This window comes from Mus caroli, chromosome 1 (assembly GCF_900094665.2).
Source record: "Mus caroli chromosome 1, CAROLI_EIJ_v1.1, whole genome shotgun sequence".
Lineage (NCBI taxonomy): Eukaryota > Metazoa > Chordata > Mammalia > Rodentia > Muridae > Mus > Mus caroli.
Genome location: NC_034570.1, coordinates 52,819,049 through 52,838,545, shown reverse-complemented (window position 1 = coordinate 52,838,545; position 19,497 = coordinate 52,819,049). Strand labels below are relative to the sequence as shown.

The 19,497-nt window shown below is 43.3% G+C and overlaps 1 protein-coding gene across 5 annotated transcripts; it reads left to right on the top strand.

The window, feature by feature from the left end:
• The first annotated feature begins 578 nt into the window (after positions 1-578).
• Tmem237 (transmembrane protein 237) lies at positions 579-16,970 on the top strand. 5 transcript variants are annotated; one of them, XM_021159435.2, is made up of 14 exons: positions 579-690; positions 2,924-2,955; positions 3,609-3,619; positions 4,988-5,044; positions 6,751-6,888; positions 8,848-8,965; positions 9,899-10,056; positions 10,301-10,424; positions 10,906-11,097; positions 11,627-11,700; positions 12,506-12,596; positions 13,485-13,606; positions 15,775-15,890; positions 16,351-16,964. In XM_021159435.2, exons 1-14 carry the CDS (start codon positions 673-675, stop codon positions 16,354-16,356), a joined length of 1,257 nt encoding a protein of 418 aa, XP_021015094.1. In that variant the 5' UTR covers positions 579-672; the 3' UTR covers positions 16,357-16,964. The 5 variants fall into 5 exon arrangements, with proteins under 5 accessions (XP_021015094.1, XP_029338685.1, XP_029338692.1 ...); XM_029482825.1 differs by having other exon boundaries at positions 579-735; XM_021159426.2 differs by lacking the exon at positions 579-690 and adding an exon at positions 900-983.
• The last annotated feature ends 2,527 nt before the right edge of the window (positions 16,971-19,497 follow it).

Sequence of the window (19,497 nt, the reverse complement as noted above, 5' to 3'; positions counted from 1 at the left end):
TATATCCACACTTCCCTCCATTCTACCTATTTTTAACTGTAACTGTTCCCACTGAAGGAACTATCAGAACTGAACATTCAGATTATACTCCTAGGCCTGCAGGGAATCTAGGAAACTGGGCAGGCCAGTGAAAGCGATCCTCCCTGTTTCAGTCACACAGATCTCCCTCCAGGCAGCACCCTGGCAGGCGGAAACCAGGCGGGGGGCGCCGGCTTCTCCAGGCTCCGCAAAGCCTCCTCCTCCCACAGGTCCCCGGAGGCCGGGCGTCGCGGGAAGCCGGCCTCGGGCTTCGGCGGTTGCGCCTAGGGAGGCCCGCGGGAAAGCATCATGAGGGACGACTCGGGGCCTCCGCTGGAGGAGGACCAAGCGGTGAGCGACGAGGGGCGCCTGGCCCGGAGTGTGGCGAAGTGGAGGTGTCCTAACTAGCAGTGACCACCGCCGAGCCGGGAATCGGAAGACAGCACTGCCCGAGGGGTGCGGCGGGGCCGGATCGGGGCTGTACATCAGGGCGGGCCCCGCAACAGGCGATCAGGCCCACCCAACATCCGGGCGCCCTAGTCAGCGTTGCCATGGCGACGCCTCCGGCCCGCTCTCGGTCAGAGAGGAGGATGTTCCGGTGGGGAGTTTGAATCCGGGCCTGGTCCCGCCGTGCCCACACCCACGCAAACCACGATGACCTCCCTGGAAACTGTGGGTGAACCCCCTCCGCTCCTGGGGATGCCGGCCGACGCTGAGGTTTTCCTAGTTCGAAGGGGTCAGACTGGGTTCGGCTCCGGTAGCCCCAATACCTCCCGCGGGACGGGTGGGGACGCTCCGGGCCCAGCAGCCATGAGGCGCAGCCCGATGACGCTCTGTGCCTGCGCGCCTGGGCAGGAGGGGCGGGGCGGGCCGGACCGGGGCGGGGCGGGCGGCTGCGGTGCCCTGTGCTCGCCGCGGTCCCTGGAGACGTGATGGGGAAGAAGCAGGTGGTTAGCGAGCCTCAGGTACTTTTGAGCTGTTGGGAATTTAGTCTCCTTCTGTTCAGCGGTTCTGCTTTTGAGGGGCTTAGAGTTGCGGTTTCTAGATGGGTGAGATGGTTCATTTTTGCGGGACTTTTGAAATATCAAGAGGACTGGGTCCCACTTTCATAGCATCTTGAGAATAGTAGTGCTTTTGTAGGGCCACCATTCTATTCCAGTTGTCATTTTGACTGCTGGATACCATTAGGACATCGTCAGTGTCCTAATTTTGTAGCATTTTCACGAATTTGTTTGAATGAATACAACCATGGATTGCGAAATGGGACAAGCAAGAGTATCTAAAATGTGAGCCTTTGGAATCAGTGCCTTCTATAAGCAGCATGAAATACCCGAGCTAATAAATTGACGTCTAGGCACTGCTCTTAGTGCTCAATTCTTTTAAAGATGTATTTGTAGCCGGACAGTGGTGGCCCACGCCTTTAATACCAGTACTTGGAAGGCAGAGGCAGGTGGATTATTCGAGGCCAGCCTGGCCTATAGAGTGAGTTCCAGGAAAGCCAGGGCTATACAGAGAAACCCTGTCTCGAAAAACCAAAAAAAATAAAGAAAAGAAAAAAAGAAAGAAAAAAGATGTATTTGTTTTACGAGTGTTTTGCCAATATATGAACCACTTTGTGTGCCTGTTGCTCACAGAAACCAGAAGAGGCTGTCCGTTTTCCTGGAGCTGGAATTACTGGTGCTTTGTGGGTGCTGGGAACTAAACCCAGGTCTGCTGCATGAGCAGTAACTGCTCTTAATGGCTATGCCATATATTTTGAAAAATTTCAGAATGCTTAACTAATGCTTCCTGAGCTCGCAAGCAGGACTTTTCTTACTCAAGTAAGAACAGGGCAAACTACACCAGCCCCAAACACTTCCTGTTCTAAAATATGTTACCTATTTCTATTTAAAGTAACTTTTAAAAAAGCATGCTACTCTGTGGCATAAAACCTTCGTTGGCTTCCTAGTTAATAGAACTAAATCGGTATTCCTTCTGCTAGTCTGCGAGGTCATAGTTAATCTGTCTTCTGTCCTGTGTCACTCACTGTGCTCCAGCCTGGCTTCTGCCTTCTGTCCTGTGTCACTGAGCTCCAGCCTGGCTTCTGCCTTCTGTCCTGTGTCATTGTGCTCCAGCCTGGCTTCTGCCTTCTGTCCTGTGTCACTGGCTTCTGCCTCTGTCCTGTGTCACTGTGCTCCAGCCTGGCTTCTGCCTTCTGTCCTGTGTCACTGTGCTCCAGCCTGGCTTCTGCCTTCTGTCCTGTGTCACTGGCTTCTGCCTGGCTGCTCTTTACCTGGAGCCCTTCATGCCCAGTCTTTCTTGAAAGCCTTAACATGTGCTCCTCATTGCCTGTAAATTTGGCTCCTTTGTCAGGAAGGGCTCAGCTCAGATAACATCAAAGAGGCTTTCCCTAAGTAAAGCGTCACTCTTCATTCCTTATATCTGGTTATTTATTGTATGCAAACACACATGCACATGCATGCATACACATGCATGCACAGACACACACACGAGCATGCATGCATACACATTTATATGGCATGGTCTAGTTTTATCTGAGCATGCAACATTATCTTCCAATACTTAACCACTAATGGAAGGTCTGTAAAGGGAGGTGAGCTCTGTTTGATCCTAATATGAATGCTCACAATAGGCCAGACTGGTTGAAATGGAAGAAGAAAAGAATTTTACATGGGGTGTAGGAATGGCAGAACAGATCCAAACCCAACAGTCCAGGTTACATCACTGCCTCCCAGGTTTCACTGATAATCTTCCAAAGATTTGAAGATAATTGTTGATCCATTTTGTTTGATAACATCTGGACAGTGGGCTTTTAAAGGCGAAGCTTTATGGTGCTTGAGATAAATGAAGATGAGGTTAATCCAGCTTTTATTGATGAGATGTTTGCCTCTCCCCTCCCCTATAGCATCCTCCACGAGCACTCCCACCTGTGCCAAGGTAAAAACAGTTTACAGTCATTTAATTATTGAACTTTAAAAATGTAAAGTAAGTAGAAAAAAATCGAATATAGTATGGTTGAAAACCTACAATACTTCATTAAAAAAAAAAATCCTTCCTGGAATTTTAAAAAGTTTTCCTAAGAAGTGAGTGGCAAAAGTTAAATTCAAATCACGAGACTAATTGTTATGAATAATTATATTATAGAAAGCCGTCAATCTAGCACGATGGAGGAATGGGTCTCTCCTGAGTGTGCTGCTGTCCCGTTTACCAGGATTCTCTGAGGCCCTCCTGTTTGTGGAATATTCCATCAGAGCTTAAGCCGATTATAGCCTGTGACAAAGAAGAGCTCTTAAGCTGCTTAGTCCCTCTAATTAATAGACAGCAGGGAATGTGTATTTGTGCTTTCAAAATATTTTTTAGCAGTGCTATTAAACAATATACTATTTACAAATAATAAGCTAGTTTATAAACTGGCTATCAGTATGTGAAAGCTAGTTTTATTTTTAAAGTTGTAATGATGTAAGTCAATTTTTAGCCAAACAATAAAATAGATATCCAATTAATAGTTTCTTTTCTCTTTTCTTTCTCTCTCTCTTTCCCCTCTTCCCCCCACCCCCTTTCTGATTAAATTTGGCCGGGGTCACGTGAAGTGCTATCCAAGGTGAGTTAGTTTACTGTGGTGTAAACAGTCCTAAATGCATTTGGTGTTCTGAAGTAAGAGTGAAGATGAGTACACTGGCTCTTACGAGCCTACCTGGACTGCCTAGGTCTCAAGGTAGGGACAGTGGCACACACCTGTAGTCCCAGGCCCTTGCAGGCTGAGGGAGGAGAGCTGCTTAAGCCCAGGAGTTGATGGCCAGTGTGGGTAACAGTCAGCCCTTGCCTCAAAATGATGATGATGATGATGATTTTCACAATCTCCCGTGACTGCCATTTGAAAGTTATGTGTGATATACAGTAATGGGTTGCTCTCTGCAGTTGCCTTGACTTGCTAGTAGCTCTGTGACAGACAGTACTTTTTCTCTTCTCCTTCAGTCAGGATAGGCAAGGTTGTGCTACACTAACAACTCCAAATGTTTTATTCACTTAGTATGTTCCTAGTCTGTTGAAAATAATTCAGGGATGGACCAGCAGGATGACTTAGTAGGTGAAGGTACCTGATGCCAAGTGGAAAACCAGAGTTAGAGTCTCAGAACCCACAAGGTAGAAGGAAAGAACTGACTTGGGCAAGTTGTCCTCTGACATCTACATACAAAATGCAGTGTGCACATATCCATGCACACACACCTATACCGACCTCTCTCCCTCCCTCTCCCTCTCTCTCCCTCTCCCTCACTCTCCCTCCCCACCCCCATGCACACTCAAATGTGAGAGCACACACACACACATGCGCTTATGTGCGCACATGCATACGTATATACATAACATAAATGCTAAGTTTTGTTTTCTGAAGAAAAAGCCCAAGTAGGTTAATTGTAAAGTCCCTGTCCCTTGGGCCTCAGTCCAGAGCAGTTGCCTTTTTAATGATGTAGTGAGATTCAGGCTGCTTTGTCATGTGGTTCTGTCATCCTAATAGGAAGTTTCTTCCCTTGACGTGCAGCTGGGGCGTGTGTGACACATATCACTTCTCCAGTCCAAGCACCGGCCGCACTTCACCCTGCTTATAGCTTCTTATGTCAACAAGATAGGGCCCTTCAGTGCTGCAGACAGACACATGCCACATCTATTCAGCCGCCTGGCCGAAACCAATCTAGACCGTAGTACCTCAGTGCCAGGGACTGGAGACTGTGTGGGACCAGGTGGGCATCTCTTGAGTCCACTTTCTAAGTGACAGTTGTAAACACCACTGGGCAGCAGTGTATACTGGCACCACACCGTGGCTGTCTTTGGCCTTGTCAGCCTCTTACCTTTCTTCCCCTCATATGTAAATGTTGGTTGACTCCAGAGAAGAGAGGGAAAAGTCTTCCTTACCAGAAGTTCTGCTCCAGCTGAGTCTCTGCCTTTCTTCTTGTTGCTCTTTGTTTTATAGACGATATTCCACTTAGCCATCCTAAGAAAAAGAAGTCCAGAACAAAAAGCACGCTAGGTAAGATGTCTGCATTATGGGAGATCACAAGTTTTCCCGGGACCTTAAGCATGATCAGCATTACAGATTACAGAGAGACAAGCTTCCAGGGCCACCAAAGCATCGATAAGTCGGGATCAGTGGGGCGAGACCGTGGGTAACCTGAGATTAGCTAGATGCGTCCGTAGAATAAAGTACTGTGCTACCTATGCTTAAATTTACAATATTGTTGGGTTCTTTAGGTCTTTGTCTCTAGATGGCACAAGTGGCTTGAAGCTCTACTTGGTTTTAGACCCTTGAATACAATAATAGCTTTAGAAACCTGAGATTCTTAACTCTCCCATTTTATGTAAGAGCAAGACCCTGAAGACAGAGTTACATCATCCATGTCTTCAAGCTTTAATGGCAAGCAAGCCTGTGAAGCCCTTCTGCCATCCTGATGGCATCCTGGATGGTCTAGTAATAACTCAGACTCAACACCTCTAGAATGCGTAGCCTTCAATAGTCAGGTTTTGTTTGGTTGGGTTTTTTTTTTTAATTTAATTTTTGTTTTTTTTTTATTTTCCTCTTGGGCTTGAGACCTCAGAGTAACCTTCAGTTGATTTCCTAACTTCATTCTACTTAACATCTCTCCCCAGCCTAAGCGGTCTGTGTAGTGGTGATGCTTTGATTTTTGTTGCTGATGTTGTTTTGGTTTTTCTTATACAAAGGAATCATGTTCTATAGGTACTGTCGTGGCTCTTTATAGAGCATTGTAGGTATCTCTAAGTGGCGATTACGTATTATTTAATCTTTAACTTAATATTATTTAATTTACGAAAAGATCTCATTCTAAAGGTGTGCTGCAGTTCTACATACAGTTGTGGGTGGTGTGGCAAAGGTAGAGAGTAGATTGCCAGCAGTGGGAGGGTTTGGACTGTTGGTAATACAGGGCCTGCTAACCTGCCTTCAAGGATGTTTCTCTTATCTTCTGCCTTCATGAAGCATGGGAGTGTCACCTTCTCTAAGTCCCTAACAAAATGGGACAATGTCAGTCACTAATTCAGTGAATGAAAAGAAGTTTATCTTCCGTTTGCATTTCTCAGCCATTTTTTTCCCAGTACTAGGATAACCCCGGCCCCGACATGCTGTGCCAATGATCTTCCACTAACCTCCATCTCCAGCCCAGAGTTGGCCTTCGGAATACCCCTTGTTTTTCAGCATAGTTTTCTTTTTCTTTTTCAAGGAATAGTAGTAGGCAAGAGAAGGTAGTCAAGAATGATTCAGATTTCCTGAAGAGTGTTGAAATTTGGTTAAAAGGTTTCATTAGGGGAGAAGTTGAAACTCCTAAATGACCTGTCACCTCCAGTTAATAATTCATGATGACTTAATCCTGTGCTAACCTACAAGGCTGGTATACTTCTTAGGGCCGGAGGCAAGAGCGCTGTCTGTGATGTCAGTTTTAATTTCTCTGCACCCTTTGAATGCTCTGAATCAATTTCTCCTCCTGTGCATTAAGAGGGTCTTCTTTTTAGCCCCCCCTTTCCTCGGCTTGCCTGTTGCCATGTTTATTTCATTTTCAGCATAGAGCCCGAAGTGAGAGGAGAGGAGCCATCAAGTCAATGTAGAGGCACAACGCAGAACAGAGGGTGCTGATGTACAGAAACCATCGTAGGGATCCTTGACCCATCTCTCTAACTCAGTGGTCGCTGCTCAAGCTGACACGGTTTTCTCCTGTCCTCCGGTAGCTACCACTTCTTCGGAAGGCCATGCTGAGCCCGTTGTTAACAGGAGGGCTGAAGGCAGTGAGCCACCAGCTGCAGAACTCAAGGAGCACCCAGAAGCTCCTGTTCCAAGGAGACAGAAGAAGACAAGACCACCTCCTGGTACGTGAGGAAACAGGGTTTGCCTGTGACAGAGGTACATTTTGAACCTTGTTCCCATAAGTGGGTTCTTGCTTTCATCCTTAAAATACCTACCATTTCAAAGAGACCCTTTTTCAGGTCTCTTTAGTCATGATTTTGTAGTCTGTGAGAGAAGTAAATGGGAGGGGGCGGGGCGCAGGGTTTTGATCATTTGGTCAGGATACGAATTTGAAAATTGAGATGATACCAATTCCTAGATTGTGAAGAATAGCTGTATAAAAATGGCCTAGCCATTTTCAGAACATTCTGGACCCAGCTGAGGGCCATGCATGCCTGGAGTCTCACCACTTTTGAAGCTGAGGTAGAAAGTCCATAAGTTCCATGTCAGTGTGGGCAAAGTACTGAGATGCTGTCTCAGAAAGGCAGAAGACAAAAGAAACGAAACACCAAACCAACAAAAAGCCCAAACCAAAAAAAAAAAAAAAAAAAAAAACAAGCCTGAAAAGAATCAGACCAAAGGAAGTTTGGGCTCTGGGGAACCTGCTATAGCATTCTAAATGCATACAGCCCTGCCTGGCCCATTTCTCCCTTCTCTTCTGAAGCAGGGTCTTGTGTAACCCACACTCGCCTTGATGTGTCACTGAGGATTGAACGTCTGATCCTCTTCCTTCCCAGCTGCTGCGATTATGGTCACCACACCTTTTTCTTAGCAGTGCTGGGGACTGAACCTTGTGCATGCTAGGCCAGCGCTCTACTAGCTGAGCGACGTCTGTAGCTCTAACTTTCTGGGATTGTAAAGCTCTGGTTCCTGTTTTGTTTTACCCAGAGTGGCTGTTGTGCACTGTTCTGCCTATGTTGTCTTTCTAGGCTGGGCTGCATTTTAGTAATATAGTTTGAAGGGTTGAGGCTGTCTCGGGGAGCTAGTACTTTCAGGTGGGGAGAGTGGCTAATGGTTGGGGGCTCTGTGGACTTGTTTGAACTTAATGGCTACCCTGGGTACAGAAGGGTGAAGGTCATGAGCTGAGATTCCTGCACTCTCAGAAAGCCTGCCTGTCTGATTGCTCTGTGGCTTTGGACAGCGTGGATGACGAACAGTTCCTGTACTCACACAAACCTTTACTGACCTATAAGGGCAGCTCACTGTGCCTTTGCACAAGTGCTCTGACTGGTGACGAACGCCTTCTTCCCTTCTGGGACTCTGTAAGTCTGTGTGACGGATGATGGGTCTCCGACGAGCTTCCCTGTAAGGTCTGCATCTCCTGTGCTGTCATAACTTGCTGCTGGCATACGAGGCACCATTTGACTGTTCTGATGGAGGACTGTTGGGAACTTCGCCTGTTCCACCTGGGTCTGCTCTACTTTTCCTGATTTTGCTTTTGTTCTTTCCCTGTAATAAACTAACTGCACGTGTAATAACACCTGAGTCCCGTCGGTCCTGCCAACATATTGGCAAACCTGGAGGTATTCCAAACCTGGGGATTAGTGTTTGGTTTTGTTTGTTTGAGACAGGGTCTTACTGTGTGGCCCTTGCCGGCCTGGAGTTTATCTATGTAGTTCAGGCTTGTCTCAAATTTACAGAGGTCTGCCTGTCTCTGCCTTCTGAGTACTAATATTAAAAACATGCACCATTGCACCAGCCAACTTTTTCAGCTAAAAAAAATTTACATTTCTATATTTTAAATATATAATTTCAAGTTTTAATGTCAACCACTATAGAAAAAAAATTAAGAAATCTTATCGTAGTGGGCATGTTGGCCCACGCCTTTAGCAGTCAGTTCTCTGAGTTTAAGGTTAACCTGGTCTACATAGCAAGTTCCAGGGAGGCCAAGACTGCACAGTGAGACTCTGTCTCAAACAACAACACTGCCCTTGACAGAAAATAATTGGTCCAATCAAAAGTCTGAAAGTTCTCTCATCTCACAGAAGTTGTGTATTGTTTTTATTTCTGCCTTGTAATCATGTGACACATCTTATTTTCAGAGTTGGAGACTTCCCTCACTGAAAGGCCATCGAGTCCATCTCTACTACGGAACGAAAACGGCATTGATGCGGAGCCTCGTGAGGAGGCAGTGATTCCAAAACCGCGAAGGAAGGCAAAGTAACGGCCCCTTCATCCTCTGAGCTAAGTCCTTGGAGCCAGCGCTGGTGTCCAATCCCAAGTAGTTGCTCCTCACTGGGTCTCAGAGACCACCATGTCTGTGTGTGTCAGGATAGGCAGGGTTACAGAAATGAACCAATGCTAGGAGGGGTTTGAGAAGAATAGAACACTGAAAAGAGGAGAGAAAAGAAAAGAATAGTGTATGGAAATAGCCCAAGGACTCATCTCTAAGAAAGTGTTAGCAAGGAGAATATTTTCATATAAGTTGCAAAACCTGAGATGTTTAAAGATAAGCTACTGTGATTTGTTTCTTTATGTTAATGGATTTGAAATATTTTGAAATAACTTTAACCATTGTGTTTTAATATAGGAAAATAACTATATTATGTAGTTATATACATTATATATGTAATGTAAATAATAACATATATCATATAAATACAACAGCATACTTAAAAATATGCTGGAAGTTACATAGCAGTAATGTTTGTACCTAAAAATGACTACAAAGAATAACCAGTTACATTTAGTAGAATTTTATAACTGGAAGTCAGGAGAAATCCAGCCCAGTCAGTGTCCCTTCTCTCAGTGAGGAAACTGCGGTGCTGTAGTTGCTCCTCACTGGGTCTCAGAGACCACCATGTCTGTGTGTGTCAGGATAGGCAGGGTTACAGAAATGAACCAATGTTAGGAGGGGTTTCAGAAGAATAGAACACTGAAAAGAGAAGGAGAGAAAAGAAAAGAATAGTGTATGGAAATAGCCCAATGACTGCAGGCGCGTGTGCAGCTAATAACAAATCTAACTGAGTAAACAGCATATTTCTTTCACTCCAAGTTCAGGACTCTTTCCGTTATATTCATGGGTAATTTCTTATGTGGCTCTTTAGAAATTCAAGAATGATCTATTGTTTCAACAATTTCCCCTGATTTCAGGAAAACCCAGCCAGCTGAGCCACAGTATGCTAGCGAGCTAGGGGTGGAAGATGAAGACATACTCACAGATGAGCAGGGCACTCTAGAACATCACGCTAGGTACACGGCACCCACCGGAGTTAGCCAGCCTGTTGGCAAAGTGTTTGTGGAAAAAAGCCGTAAGTAATGCCTTGTTTTGGAATACAATTGCCCTAAATACTGTACAGGGATCTCTTTAGCCTGCCAATGATAGTTCTGGTGACCTGAGGGAAGGAAATAAGAAAGTAACATAGAGGGGAATTGACACAAAACTAGTCATTATGCTATTGGTTTTTTCCGAACTGGATTTTATTTGTTTTAAAATAAATTTTTAAATAAATAAGTCCCATTAGTGACTGTGTTCTCTGTGCTCTGTGCTCCCAGGGAGGTTTCAGGCGGCGGACCGTTCCGAGTTGATAAAGACCACAGAAAACATAGATGTGTCAATGGACATGAAGCCATCTTGGACTACCCGAGATGTGGCACTTTCTGTGCACCGAGCTTTCAGGTGGCTGCCTTTTGTTGGTGTTCATTAAGCAGATGTTAATTGTATATCATCATTTAAAACCAAAGAAAAAAGTCTTGGCTGTTCTGTACTTTGTAAACGGTTTGACAATTTAAAATGGTATGTAGATTTAGTTTTGTAGACATTCCACTTGTGCTTCTCATAATATGTTAAATTGTATTATATTTGAGGAGATTTTAAAAAATACCTTAGCCTTTTATTTTAGTGGCTAATATATAATTAAACTTTTTTTCCTTCTTATCTTTGAGTACTTTTCATAATTTATTTATTTACTTTACATACCAATCACAGCACCCCTTCCTCCTGCCTGCCTAGTCCCGCCCATCCGTCCCTCTCCTGACCACCTGCTCCCTCTCTCTCAGAGAAGAAGTTCCCACCCCCATTTCCCACCCCACCCTGGGACATGGAGTCCCAGAAAGACTAAGCACCTCCATTCCCCCAGTAATTAAACTCTTCTGTGCAGGATGGTCGGTCTGTTCTCTCATGGCTTCTTGGCTGGCTGTGCTGTGTGGAATACTGTTGTGATCTACGTTCTGGCAGGAGATCAGCTGTCTAACGTCTCCAACCTTCTGCAGCAGTACAAGCCCTTGGCTTATCCCTTCCAGAGCCTTCTTTACTTGCTTTTGGCTCTAAGTACAGTTTCAGCATTTGACAGGTAAGGCTGTTGTGAATGTGGGGCCTTCTAACCTTCCTTTAGGAAGAAATAGTGAGCAATATATGTCACTATGACTTTTCAAGGGAGAATGATTGTTTTTTAACCAGTCTTTGGATTAGCATGGCCTTATCTTCATTTCAATGTATCCATAGAGATCTCATTTCCAAATAAAGTCACCTTCATAAGGACTAAGGTTAGACCATCACCACTTATTTTGGGAAACACATAGGTCAACCCATTTTAAAAAATATCGGCAGGACTGGAGAGATGGGTAAAGATGCCTGCTCTCATGCCTGCTGTCCTCAGTTTGCTACTACCTAGGACCCATATTGTGGTAGGAGACAACCAACTCCTACCTCCACATGTGCACCAAAGCTCATAGCTCAAGGTGTGTGTGTGTGTGTGTGTGTGTGTGTGTGTGTGTGTGTGTGTGTGTGTGTGTTTGGTGGTAGGTAGACTAGAGAAGGGAACACCACCGAAGTACATTGTGTTACAGCTGCACAGTGACAAAGCTTTCATCTCATTCTAGGACTGACTTTGCTAAAATATCAGTAGCAATCCGGAACTTTTTGGCCCTGGAACCAACAGCTTTAGCTTCTTTTTGTGAGTAATAGTTATTGTGATAACTATGTTATAATTGAGGAGCAATTCTGTCACTTTGAATCAAGAAAAATATAGTATAGAAGGTTTATATTATTTCTTCATATAAACCATTAGATCAGTGAGTTTGTAATTTAAATTGTGGTAGGAGTAATTTTTTTAGAACTATTCTTTTGGTTTTGTTTTTGAGGTAGGACCTGTTACGTAGCTCAGGCTGGCCTTGAACTGCGTGTGGTTGAGAATAGCCTTGAACTTCTCATTCTGTTTGCTCGCCTTTAAATGCTGGGATTTGTAATCACCCACTGCCGTGCCTGGCTTGCAAGTGTTTCTTATTTGAAGATCATCCAAATGACTTCCAGAAGTTGAATGTGTGTGTGAGATCCTGGGTTTAATGTCCTGCACCAAAAGTAATGAGTAAAGTTAAATTTGCTGGCCTTCATTACTTATTTAGCTTCTGTGTTTTCCACTTGGTAGACACAGCTGGCGTGGCGTTTTAGTAATGAATACCATTTTATATATTTCTGGCATTCTACAGTACATTTTTTGTAGGTTACAAGATTCTATTGAAGCGAGTTTGAGGACCTTGAACAAGTAATTTAAATTCTTAAAATCCTTTAAGGCTCTTTCTTGCCAGTTCCAGTGATAAAATTGTGCACCATATCCACGCCTACATAACAAAAAGCTGTGCTAGTGGCGTTAAATGAATTTCTTTTGTATAATCACTCACCAAAGTGTGGCTTATTTTGGTCTTAAAATTCAATATAAACAGCAGTCAAATTTATTAGTAATTTCACTTCTTCCCCCTCAGTGTATTTTACTGCTCTAATACTCTCTCTGAGTCAGCAAATGACAAGTGACAGAATCCACCTTTACGAACCTTCTGTCAATGGAAGCCTCTGGTAAGAATCCACAGTAATATGCTAACAGCAGCAATGGGGCAGGAGGGCAATGATACCTTCCCACATTTTCATCTGTAGATCATAACAAGGCTATGTTTCTGTTTATAATAAACCACGAGAAGAAAACACCTGTTCTGTTGGTTAATGGATAATGACCTTTTTATATTTTTACTTTTGTTTTTCTTGACATGTAGTTTCAAGTAGCCAAACCTCCTTATGTAGGTGAGGCTGGCTTTGAACTCCTGATCATACTGCCTGTCCCACCTAAGTGCTGTGATTACAGGCATGAGCACTATACCCAACTTATACCTGGATTGTTAAACAACTATCTTCTTTTTAAAAATATGCCAGTGGATTGGAGGGGCTCTGTGCCTTTACCCCATGCAGAGAGCTTAATACCACAGAATGATGGTGGAGAGGGTGGCTGGAATGCAGCCCAAGAACTGAGCAAGTGGTGCTAGGAAGACAGTGTGGGAGAAGCAGCATTCACAGATGAGTAGCCAACTGATGGGTTGACCAGATGGCTGAAAGTCCAGTTTAACTGTATGACAGTCTCTTTGGAGAGAGTGAATAGGTGTGGGCTAAGAGAGAAAGGAGATTGTCAGTTGAACAGTGCCATGATATTGTAAGGGAAATTGTTGGGACTCTTGAGGGGAACATTTAACTTGCATTACACTGCTGTACAGAGATCTTTTTAGAGCTTACGTGGGCTTTGAACTCTGCAGATGTGTGCTTGGTTTCTTCTGTTGCTTGTTTTAGGAAGATCACACTTTATCACACTTGGTATTTCTCTAGGAGAGGACTACTTTTTAAAAGTAGATAAAATAGTTGCATTTGGACTTGGGGGCAAAAATGAAGGCATTTCTAGTGAGCATTTCTCATCTCCAGGGCAGCAGAAGCTGAGGAACCGATTCTCGTGCCATGGATCATAGTGAATCTGGTGGTGGCTCTCCTGGTTGGATTATCCTGGCTCTTTTTGTCTTACAGACCAGACATGGATCTTAGTGAAGGTATTAAACTAAAAAAGATAGAAGTATTGTGCAATTTCTCTCATGATCAGTCTTACAATAATACCTCAATAAATACATTTAAAATAAACTACTAGAAGTTCAATGAAAATAAGGTCTCAGAAGAAATAGGGAGGACTTAAGAGAGTCAGAGCCTGGAAACATTTCCTGAAGGTCCTTAGGCTTCCGGAAGGCATACCTTCCAGGAACGTTGAGGGTTTGCTAAAACCCTGCACTCATCATGCTAGGTCTTCACTATGTGTGTGTATGTATATATCATATATATAAGAGTAAACAATTTAATCAAACTATGTAAAGTTAATCTTGACAGATATACTACAAAACAAATAATTCACTGTAATAATAAATGTTCTCAACACATTACTTGGTGATAAGGAGCTAGGAATTTCCCTGCATCCCAAACCACTGAGGCTGTGGAGAATTGCCGCCTAATAATACTCACGTTCCTATTTTAAGCCTGAGGTATTATTGCTAATTTTCCACGGAACAACCTCGATGTCTAACTGCTTTACTGAATGTTCCCTCAAGTGCTGGGCTTAATTTGCTCCATTTACTTCACGCAACATTAAATAACTACTGTCAACTACATTTTAAGATGCAGGATGAGAGCACTTTGCATACTGGCCTTATTCATCTTATCTACATGCAAGTGGTGGAGAGACACCCAGGTATATGCTGTGTCCTCTGAATGTTCGTATTATAGCCGAGGAAAGTCAGAAGCAGGAAACATCAGTCTTCAAAGTGGCGCTGACTTCACATAAGGAAAAAAAGCCTTTGCTTCGGAGGCTGAAGTTTTATTAACGTGGACAGCAAAACAAAAGTGTAATCTGTGGCTAGTCAGAAGATACACTTTCAAGTCCACTCATATTCAGGACATCTCTGAAGCTCATTTTGACCAGATCTTTTACTTTATGTGCTAATAAGATACAAAGAGACCTGAAGATCTAGAGTGGCTTGCCTTCCAACAACAGAGGAGAGGTAGCTAGGTTTAGATGAACATCAGAAAGGCAATTGAATAGAAAACACTAGCATCCAATTATTTAAAACGTCATCAGCATAGCCTCTGTCACACTCAGAGAAGCAAGCGAGTCTCATCTAACACTGACACAGACTCTTACAGTGTTTTCTTATTTTACCTTTAATGTGCCCAGTGCCCAGTGAGTCTCTAGTCCCTAGACACAGGGTCCTTTTAGAACACTCCTGTTAGCAGACCAGCTAGCTCATCTGCAGATGCTCCAGGGACACTTGGTATTTTGCTGTACACTGTACTTCCGTGATAGGGCTTCCACGCTGTCACCTGTTCACTTGTGAGCGCTGTGGTTACACCATCTCCACCCTCCCTCTCTCCTTCTAACTCCTCCACATCCTGTCTTCCAAATTCATGGCCTTTTCTCCTATAATTTTTGTTCCATTTATAGATGTATATATGTGGGTATGTACATAAACATACAGCCTACTGAGCCCATTTGGTGCTCTCCATAGGTACATGTGTACCGTATTATACCAAACCAGAATGCCATTTCTTTGTGTATTTCGTTCAGGATTGTACTTTTTTCAGTGCAAGTCTCATGTTGTTCCACTCAGTATCCTGTGCTTTCGTCAGTTTGCTGTATTGTGGACTTTGGGCCTGGGTAGCTGGTCAGCTGGGAAAGTACTTGTTATGCAAACACTAGGAGCTGAGTTTAGATCCCCAATGGCTGTGTAAAAGCCAGGCACCATGTTGTACACCTGCAGTCTCAGCACAGGGAAGGAAGAGACTAGAATCCCCAAGCTCATGGCCAGCTAGCCTGGCCAAGTTGACGAGCTCCAGGCTCAGTGAGAGACCCCCCCATCTCAAAAATAATGTGGAAGGTGATAGATGGCTGACATCAATCTCTAGCATCTATGTGTGTGCACACATTCATATGAGCATGTATATTCGACATACCTACTCACACACAAAAATGTCACACATTGTGTGTTTTGCTGTTTTTTTCTCTTGAGGTATGGTTTTTGGACATTCAAAGAATTTTTTAATCTAATGGTTTATATCAGAGGACTTTTATTGTTTGTATTCTCAAGGTTTAATTTTTTATATTTATTAGCATTTTAATAATACATTGTATTTCTATGTGAAATAATAGTTTAATTATGAAAATGTCAACCTACAGCACTCTGTGTTGTTGCTGGGACTGACACTATTCCTGGCTGGCGTGTGGAGGGTTCTGGTTCAACTGCAATGCGCATGATACATAGTAAAAATTCCAGAAAACTGATGTCTTTTAAGGTTGGTCATTTTAAAAGTGAAGACAAAATGGGGATAAGCCCTAGCTTATTGGGCCTTTTGGGGATGAAATGGGGTAGCAGAGTGGAGGGCACTGGGAGGCACTGGTGTTGGTTCTGAATCCTTCCCTCTCCCCTGCGTCTTGAATCACCTGATCACCATAGAATTAAATCTCTTGGCTCTTTTAATGATCCTAGGTGACTTAATTTTCTTGGTAAGATATGTTAATGTTGTCTTTATTTTGTGTATTTTATTTTTAAGAGGTTTATAATAAATTTAATGCTTGAAATTTTAAAATTATGAAGCATGTCCACTTGCTACTAGCTTAGCTTTTAGGTTAAAAACTCCCTGAATAATTCATACTTGTATATGAGTTCTATGCCTAAATGCTTTCCAGCAGCTGCAAAGTTATTCTGAGGACCTGAGAATATTCTAAGTATGATATGTTTATTCTCTTCTCCAGAGTTAATGTTCTTTTCTGATGTGGACCAGTACCCTGAGAAAGGAACCAAGGCATCTCCATAGCACCTGCTCCTTCCCGGCAGTGACTGACGTCTGCGCTCCCCACTCCTGCTTTTAAGTGTATTTTTATAAGATACGTGTATTTACAATTGAGCTTTTGTTACATAATGCTGAAATGCTACTGGAGATTATGAAAAATGTTTAAATTATATCTGGTCTTTATACCAAACTAACATCTTTATTATTATCACCTTAGTGATACAGGAGATAATGAGCTAAAAAAATAAAAATAAAATAAGAAAAGCAGGTGATATGTTTGTTTCCTGTTCTCTCAAATTTGCTAAATTTATAATTATTATCTAAAAAGCACCAATGTAGAAAAGCCTTAACTTCAGTGTTATAAAATATACATCAAGTTTAAATGTAAATTTAGAAAATGGGGAAGATGGGAAAATGTTTTCATTTTATATTTTTGATGTCTTATTGAACATACTGAAGTATATAATTTGTGTTTTCTGTATCTTGCTAGTGTTGTGTATCATGTAATAATTATGTCGTCATTTGAATTGAAAGATGCTTTATAGCTAATAAAACAGAAATACATCTCTTTGACAAGCTTTATTAACTGAAGATTTTTTCCTTTTTAAAATCTGCGCCAGTTATTTTCCTCTCTGGTCCTATAGGAACCTCATCAGAGTCCTATAGGGAGCGTTAGGAGAATGTGTCACAGCTCCTATAATCTAGGATGTGGAAGGCGGAAGTAGGGGATCAGGAACTCAGTGCCACCCTCAGCAAGTTTGAGTCCAACCTGAGCGACTTGAGGGCCCATTTCAGAAACCAAAAGCAGCAGCCATAAACTCAGACATAGCCAAAGAAAGCCGGACCATGAGCCTGCTCAGACTTGATTTTGGACTCATCTCTGGAGAGTCTCTGTGCTGACTTTTACAGTTGATATGATAGATTTCAAACCTGGGGTTTTAGTCTAGAAGGCAAGGGCTCTTCCACTGAGCCACCTCCTTAGTCCTTCTGATTCTGCTAGTTTGCTGAGGAAGGGGGTTGGGCTGTAGTCCAGACTGGCTTTAAACTCCTGATCCTCCTTCCTCCGCCTCGTGAAGGCTGAGATTGAGGGGTTCTTCTCGTGAGTCACAGGAAACGTGAGTGGACGGTCACCTTTATTTGCACACTCTCTGTCAGATAACTCTAGGTTTCTGGGAAATTCCACTCTTGGGCTGGGTTCTGCATGGACAAAAGCTGTCTTAACACATTTCAAATGGTTCTTCAGCTGGTGTCTGTGAGCCCCAACAGCTTAAGTCAGTGAGAAGACCTGCTAGAAGAGAAGGTGACTCAAAGGCTGTTGGACACATCCCTGAAACTACTGGGCCTCCCCGATTAGCACACAACTGAATGATGTATAGAAAGATTGACCATTTGGTAATTGAGGTGGCTGTTCTTGAGGATTGGTCTATGCCAGCAGCATGCTAGACATATCCTTTACGATCTGTCAAGCCAGCGTCGCTGAATGGGTATTCACTTGTGTTGTAGAATTGTAACTACATGCACTTCTGGTGTTCCTGCCAGTGTGAGTCCTTACTGATTAGCAGTGATCCCCATGTCGGCAGCAGCTGGGAGTGTACTTCATCGTCTGCTTTGCAGCAACTGCAGAGATGTTGAGCTGAGGTCTGTCATATCTGAATATGTCATCAAGGAGAAGTAGGGAAAGGTGCTGTCAGGGTGGGGGTGTTGCTGGCTGAGTCATGGCCCCTCTCATTCCTGGAGTCCATGAGCATAGGACTTTTCACAGCAAAAGTGGCTTTGCAGATGTGAGTAGGGATACGAGCCTTGAAATGGGGAGAGTATCCTTCATTGCACGTGGCTCAGCATAGCCAGGTGATGTTTTCTAAAGGACTAAACCCTTTTCAGTTCTACCAAAGAGCTGTTGGTCAGTTGTGATATTTCTGCTTATAAAGGTGGAGGGACCTTTAGTGACCTGAAAGGCTGGGAACAGACTCTTACACAACAGACATAGAATTCAGGAATTCTATCAAGGATGAACAAGGAAGCAGTCTTCCAGAAAGCAGTACTGTCTCGGTGGTACTTTGATTTGGACTCAGTTATATCTGTACCAGACTTGAAATACAGATGAGTAAGGTAGCAGCGTTGTATTAGCTAAGTGTCTAGGTTTGCTCCTAACAGCCTAGAGAATGCAGCCTTACATTGCAGCTGGAGAAAGCTGTCTATGTTAATAATGTAATAACTGACACTGGAAGAATGGCCTTTGAATTCAGGTCTGAGAGTATGACTTAGATTTCACATTCCTTGATGTACTCCAGCAAGGACCCGATCCCTGAACCTGCAAATCCTTCACCTGCAACAACCCAACAGTGCATGTCAAAAATTCTTTTGACCATGATGTTTAGGAAAGTTCATTGCAAAAGCCTCATTGATTAATTCAAGGCAAATTGCTAAGACTGTAGATGACAATATCAGACCGGTCATATTGGAATCTTTGAGGATGAAGCGTGAGTTTATGGGAGCAGGGAAAAGGGAGGATGAGGCTCCTAATCTACTTAGATCTGGGAATGGAAGGATCTCGGAAAGGTTTGTAGGTAAAGTCAGATGTGAGCATTGTAAAATGGATGATTTCCTTCTAGAGATGAGTACCAAAAAAAGCAGAAAGGCAAGTAAGCTTAGCACTGTTAAAAAAAAAAATTCATCATAGTCTTCATCATCGTTGTCATTGTCATCGTCGTCATCATCATCATCAGTGTGTATAAATGATGAGGAAGGGGTTTTGTGCTGTACACTAAATGTGGAGGTCAAAGGACAACTTGGTGTAGTTGGCTCCCTCCTTCCTCATTTATATGGGTTCTGGGTAGGCGTGTGCAAGGACGTTTACCTGCTAAGCCAGCTCACCAGCTCAGCTCAGCATTTAAAAACTAAAAGAAGTTTTATTTTTATTGATATGAGTGTCCATGCCACATGTGGGTGCAGGCTAGAAGTGTCAGATTCAGCTACAAGCAGTTGTAAACTGTGCAGAGTGGGTACTAAGTATGGAGCTCAGGTCCTCTGTGTGCAGAGTGGGTACTAAGTACGGAGCTCAGGTCCTCTGTGTGCAGAGTGGGTACTAAGTACTGAGCTCAGGTCCTCT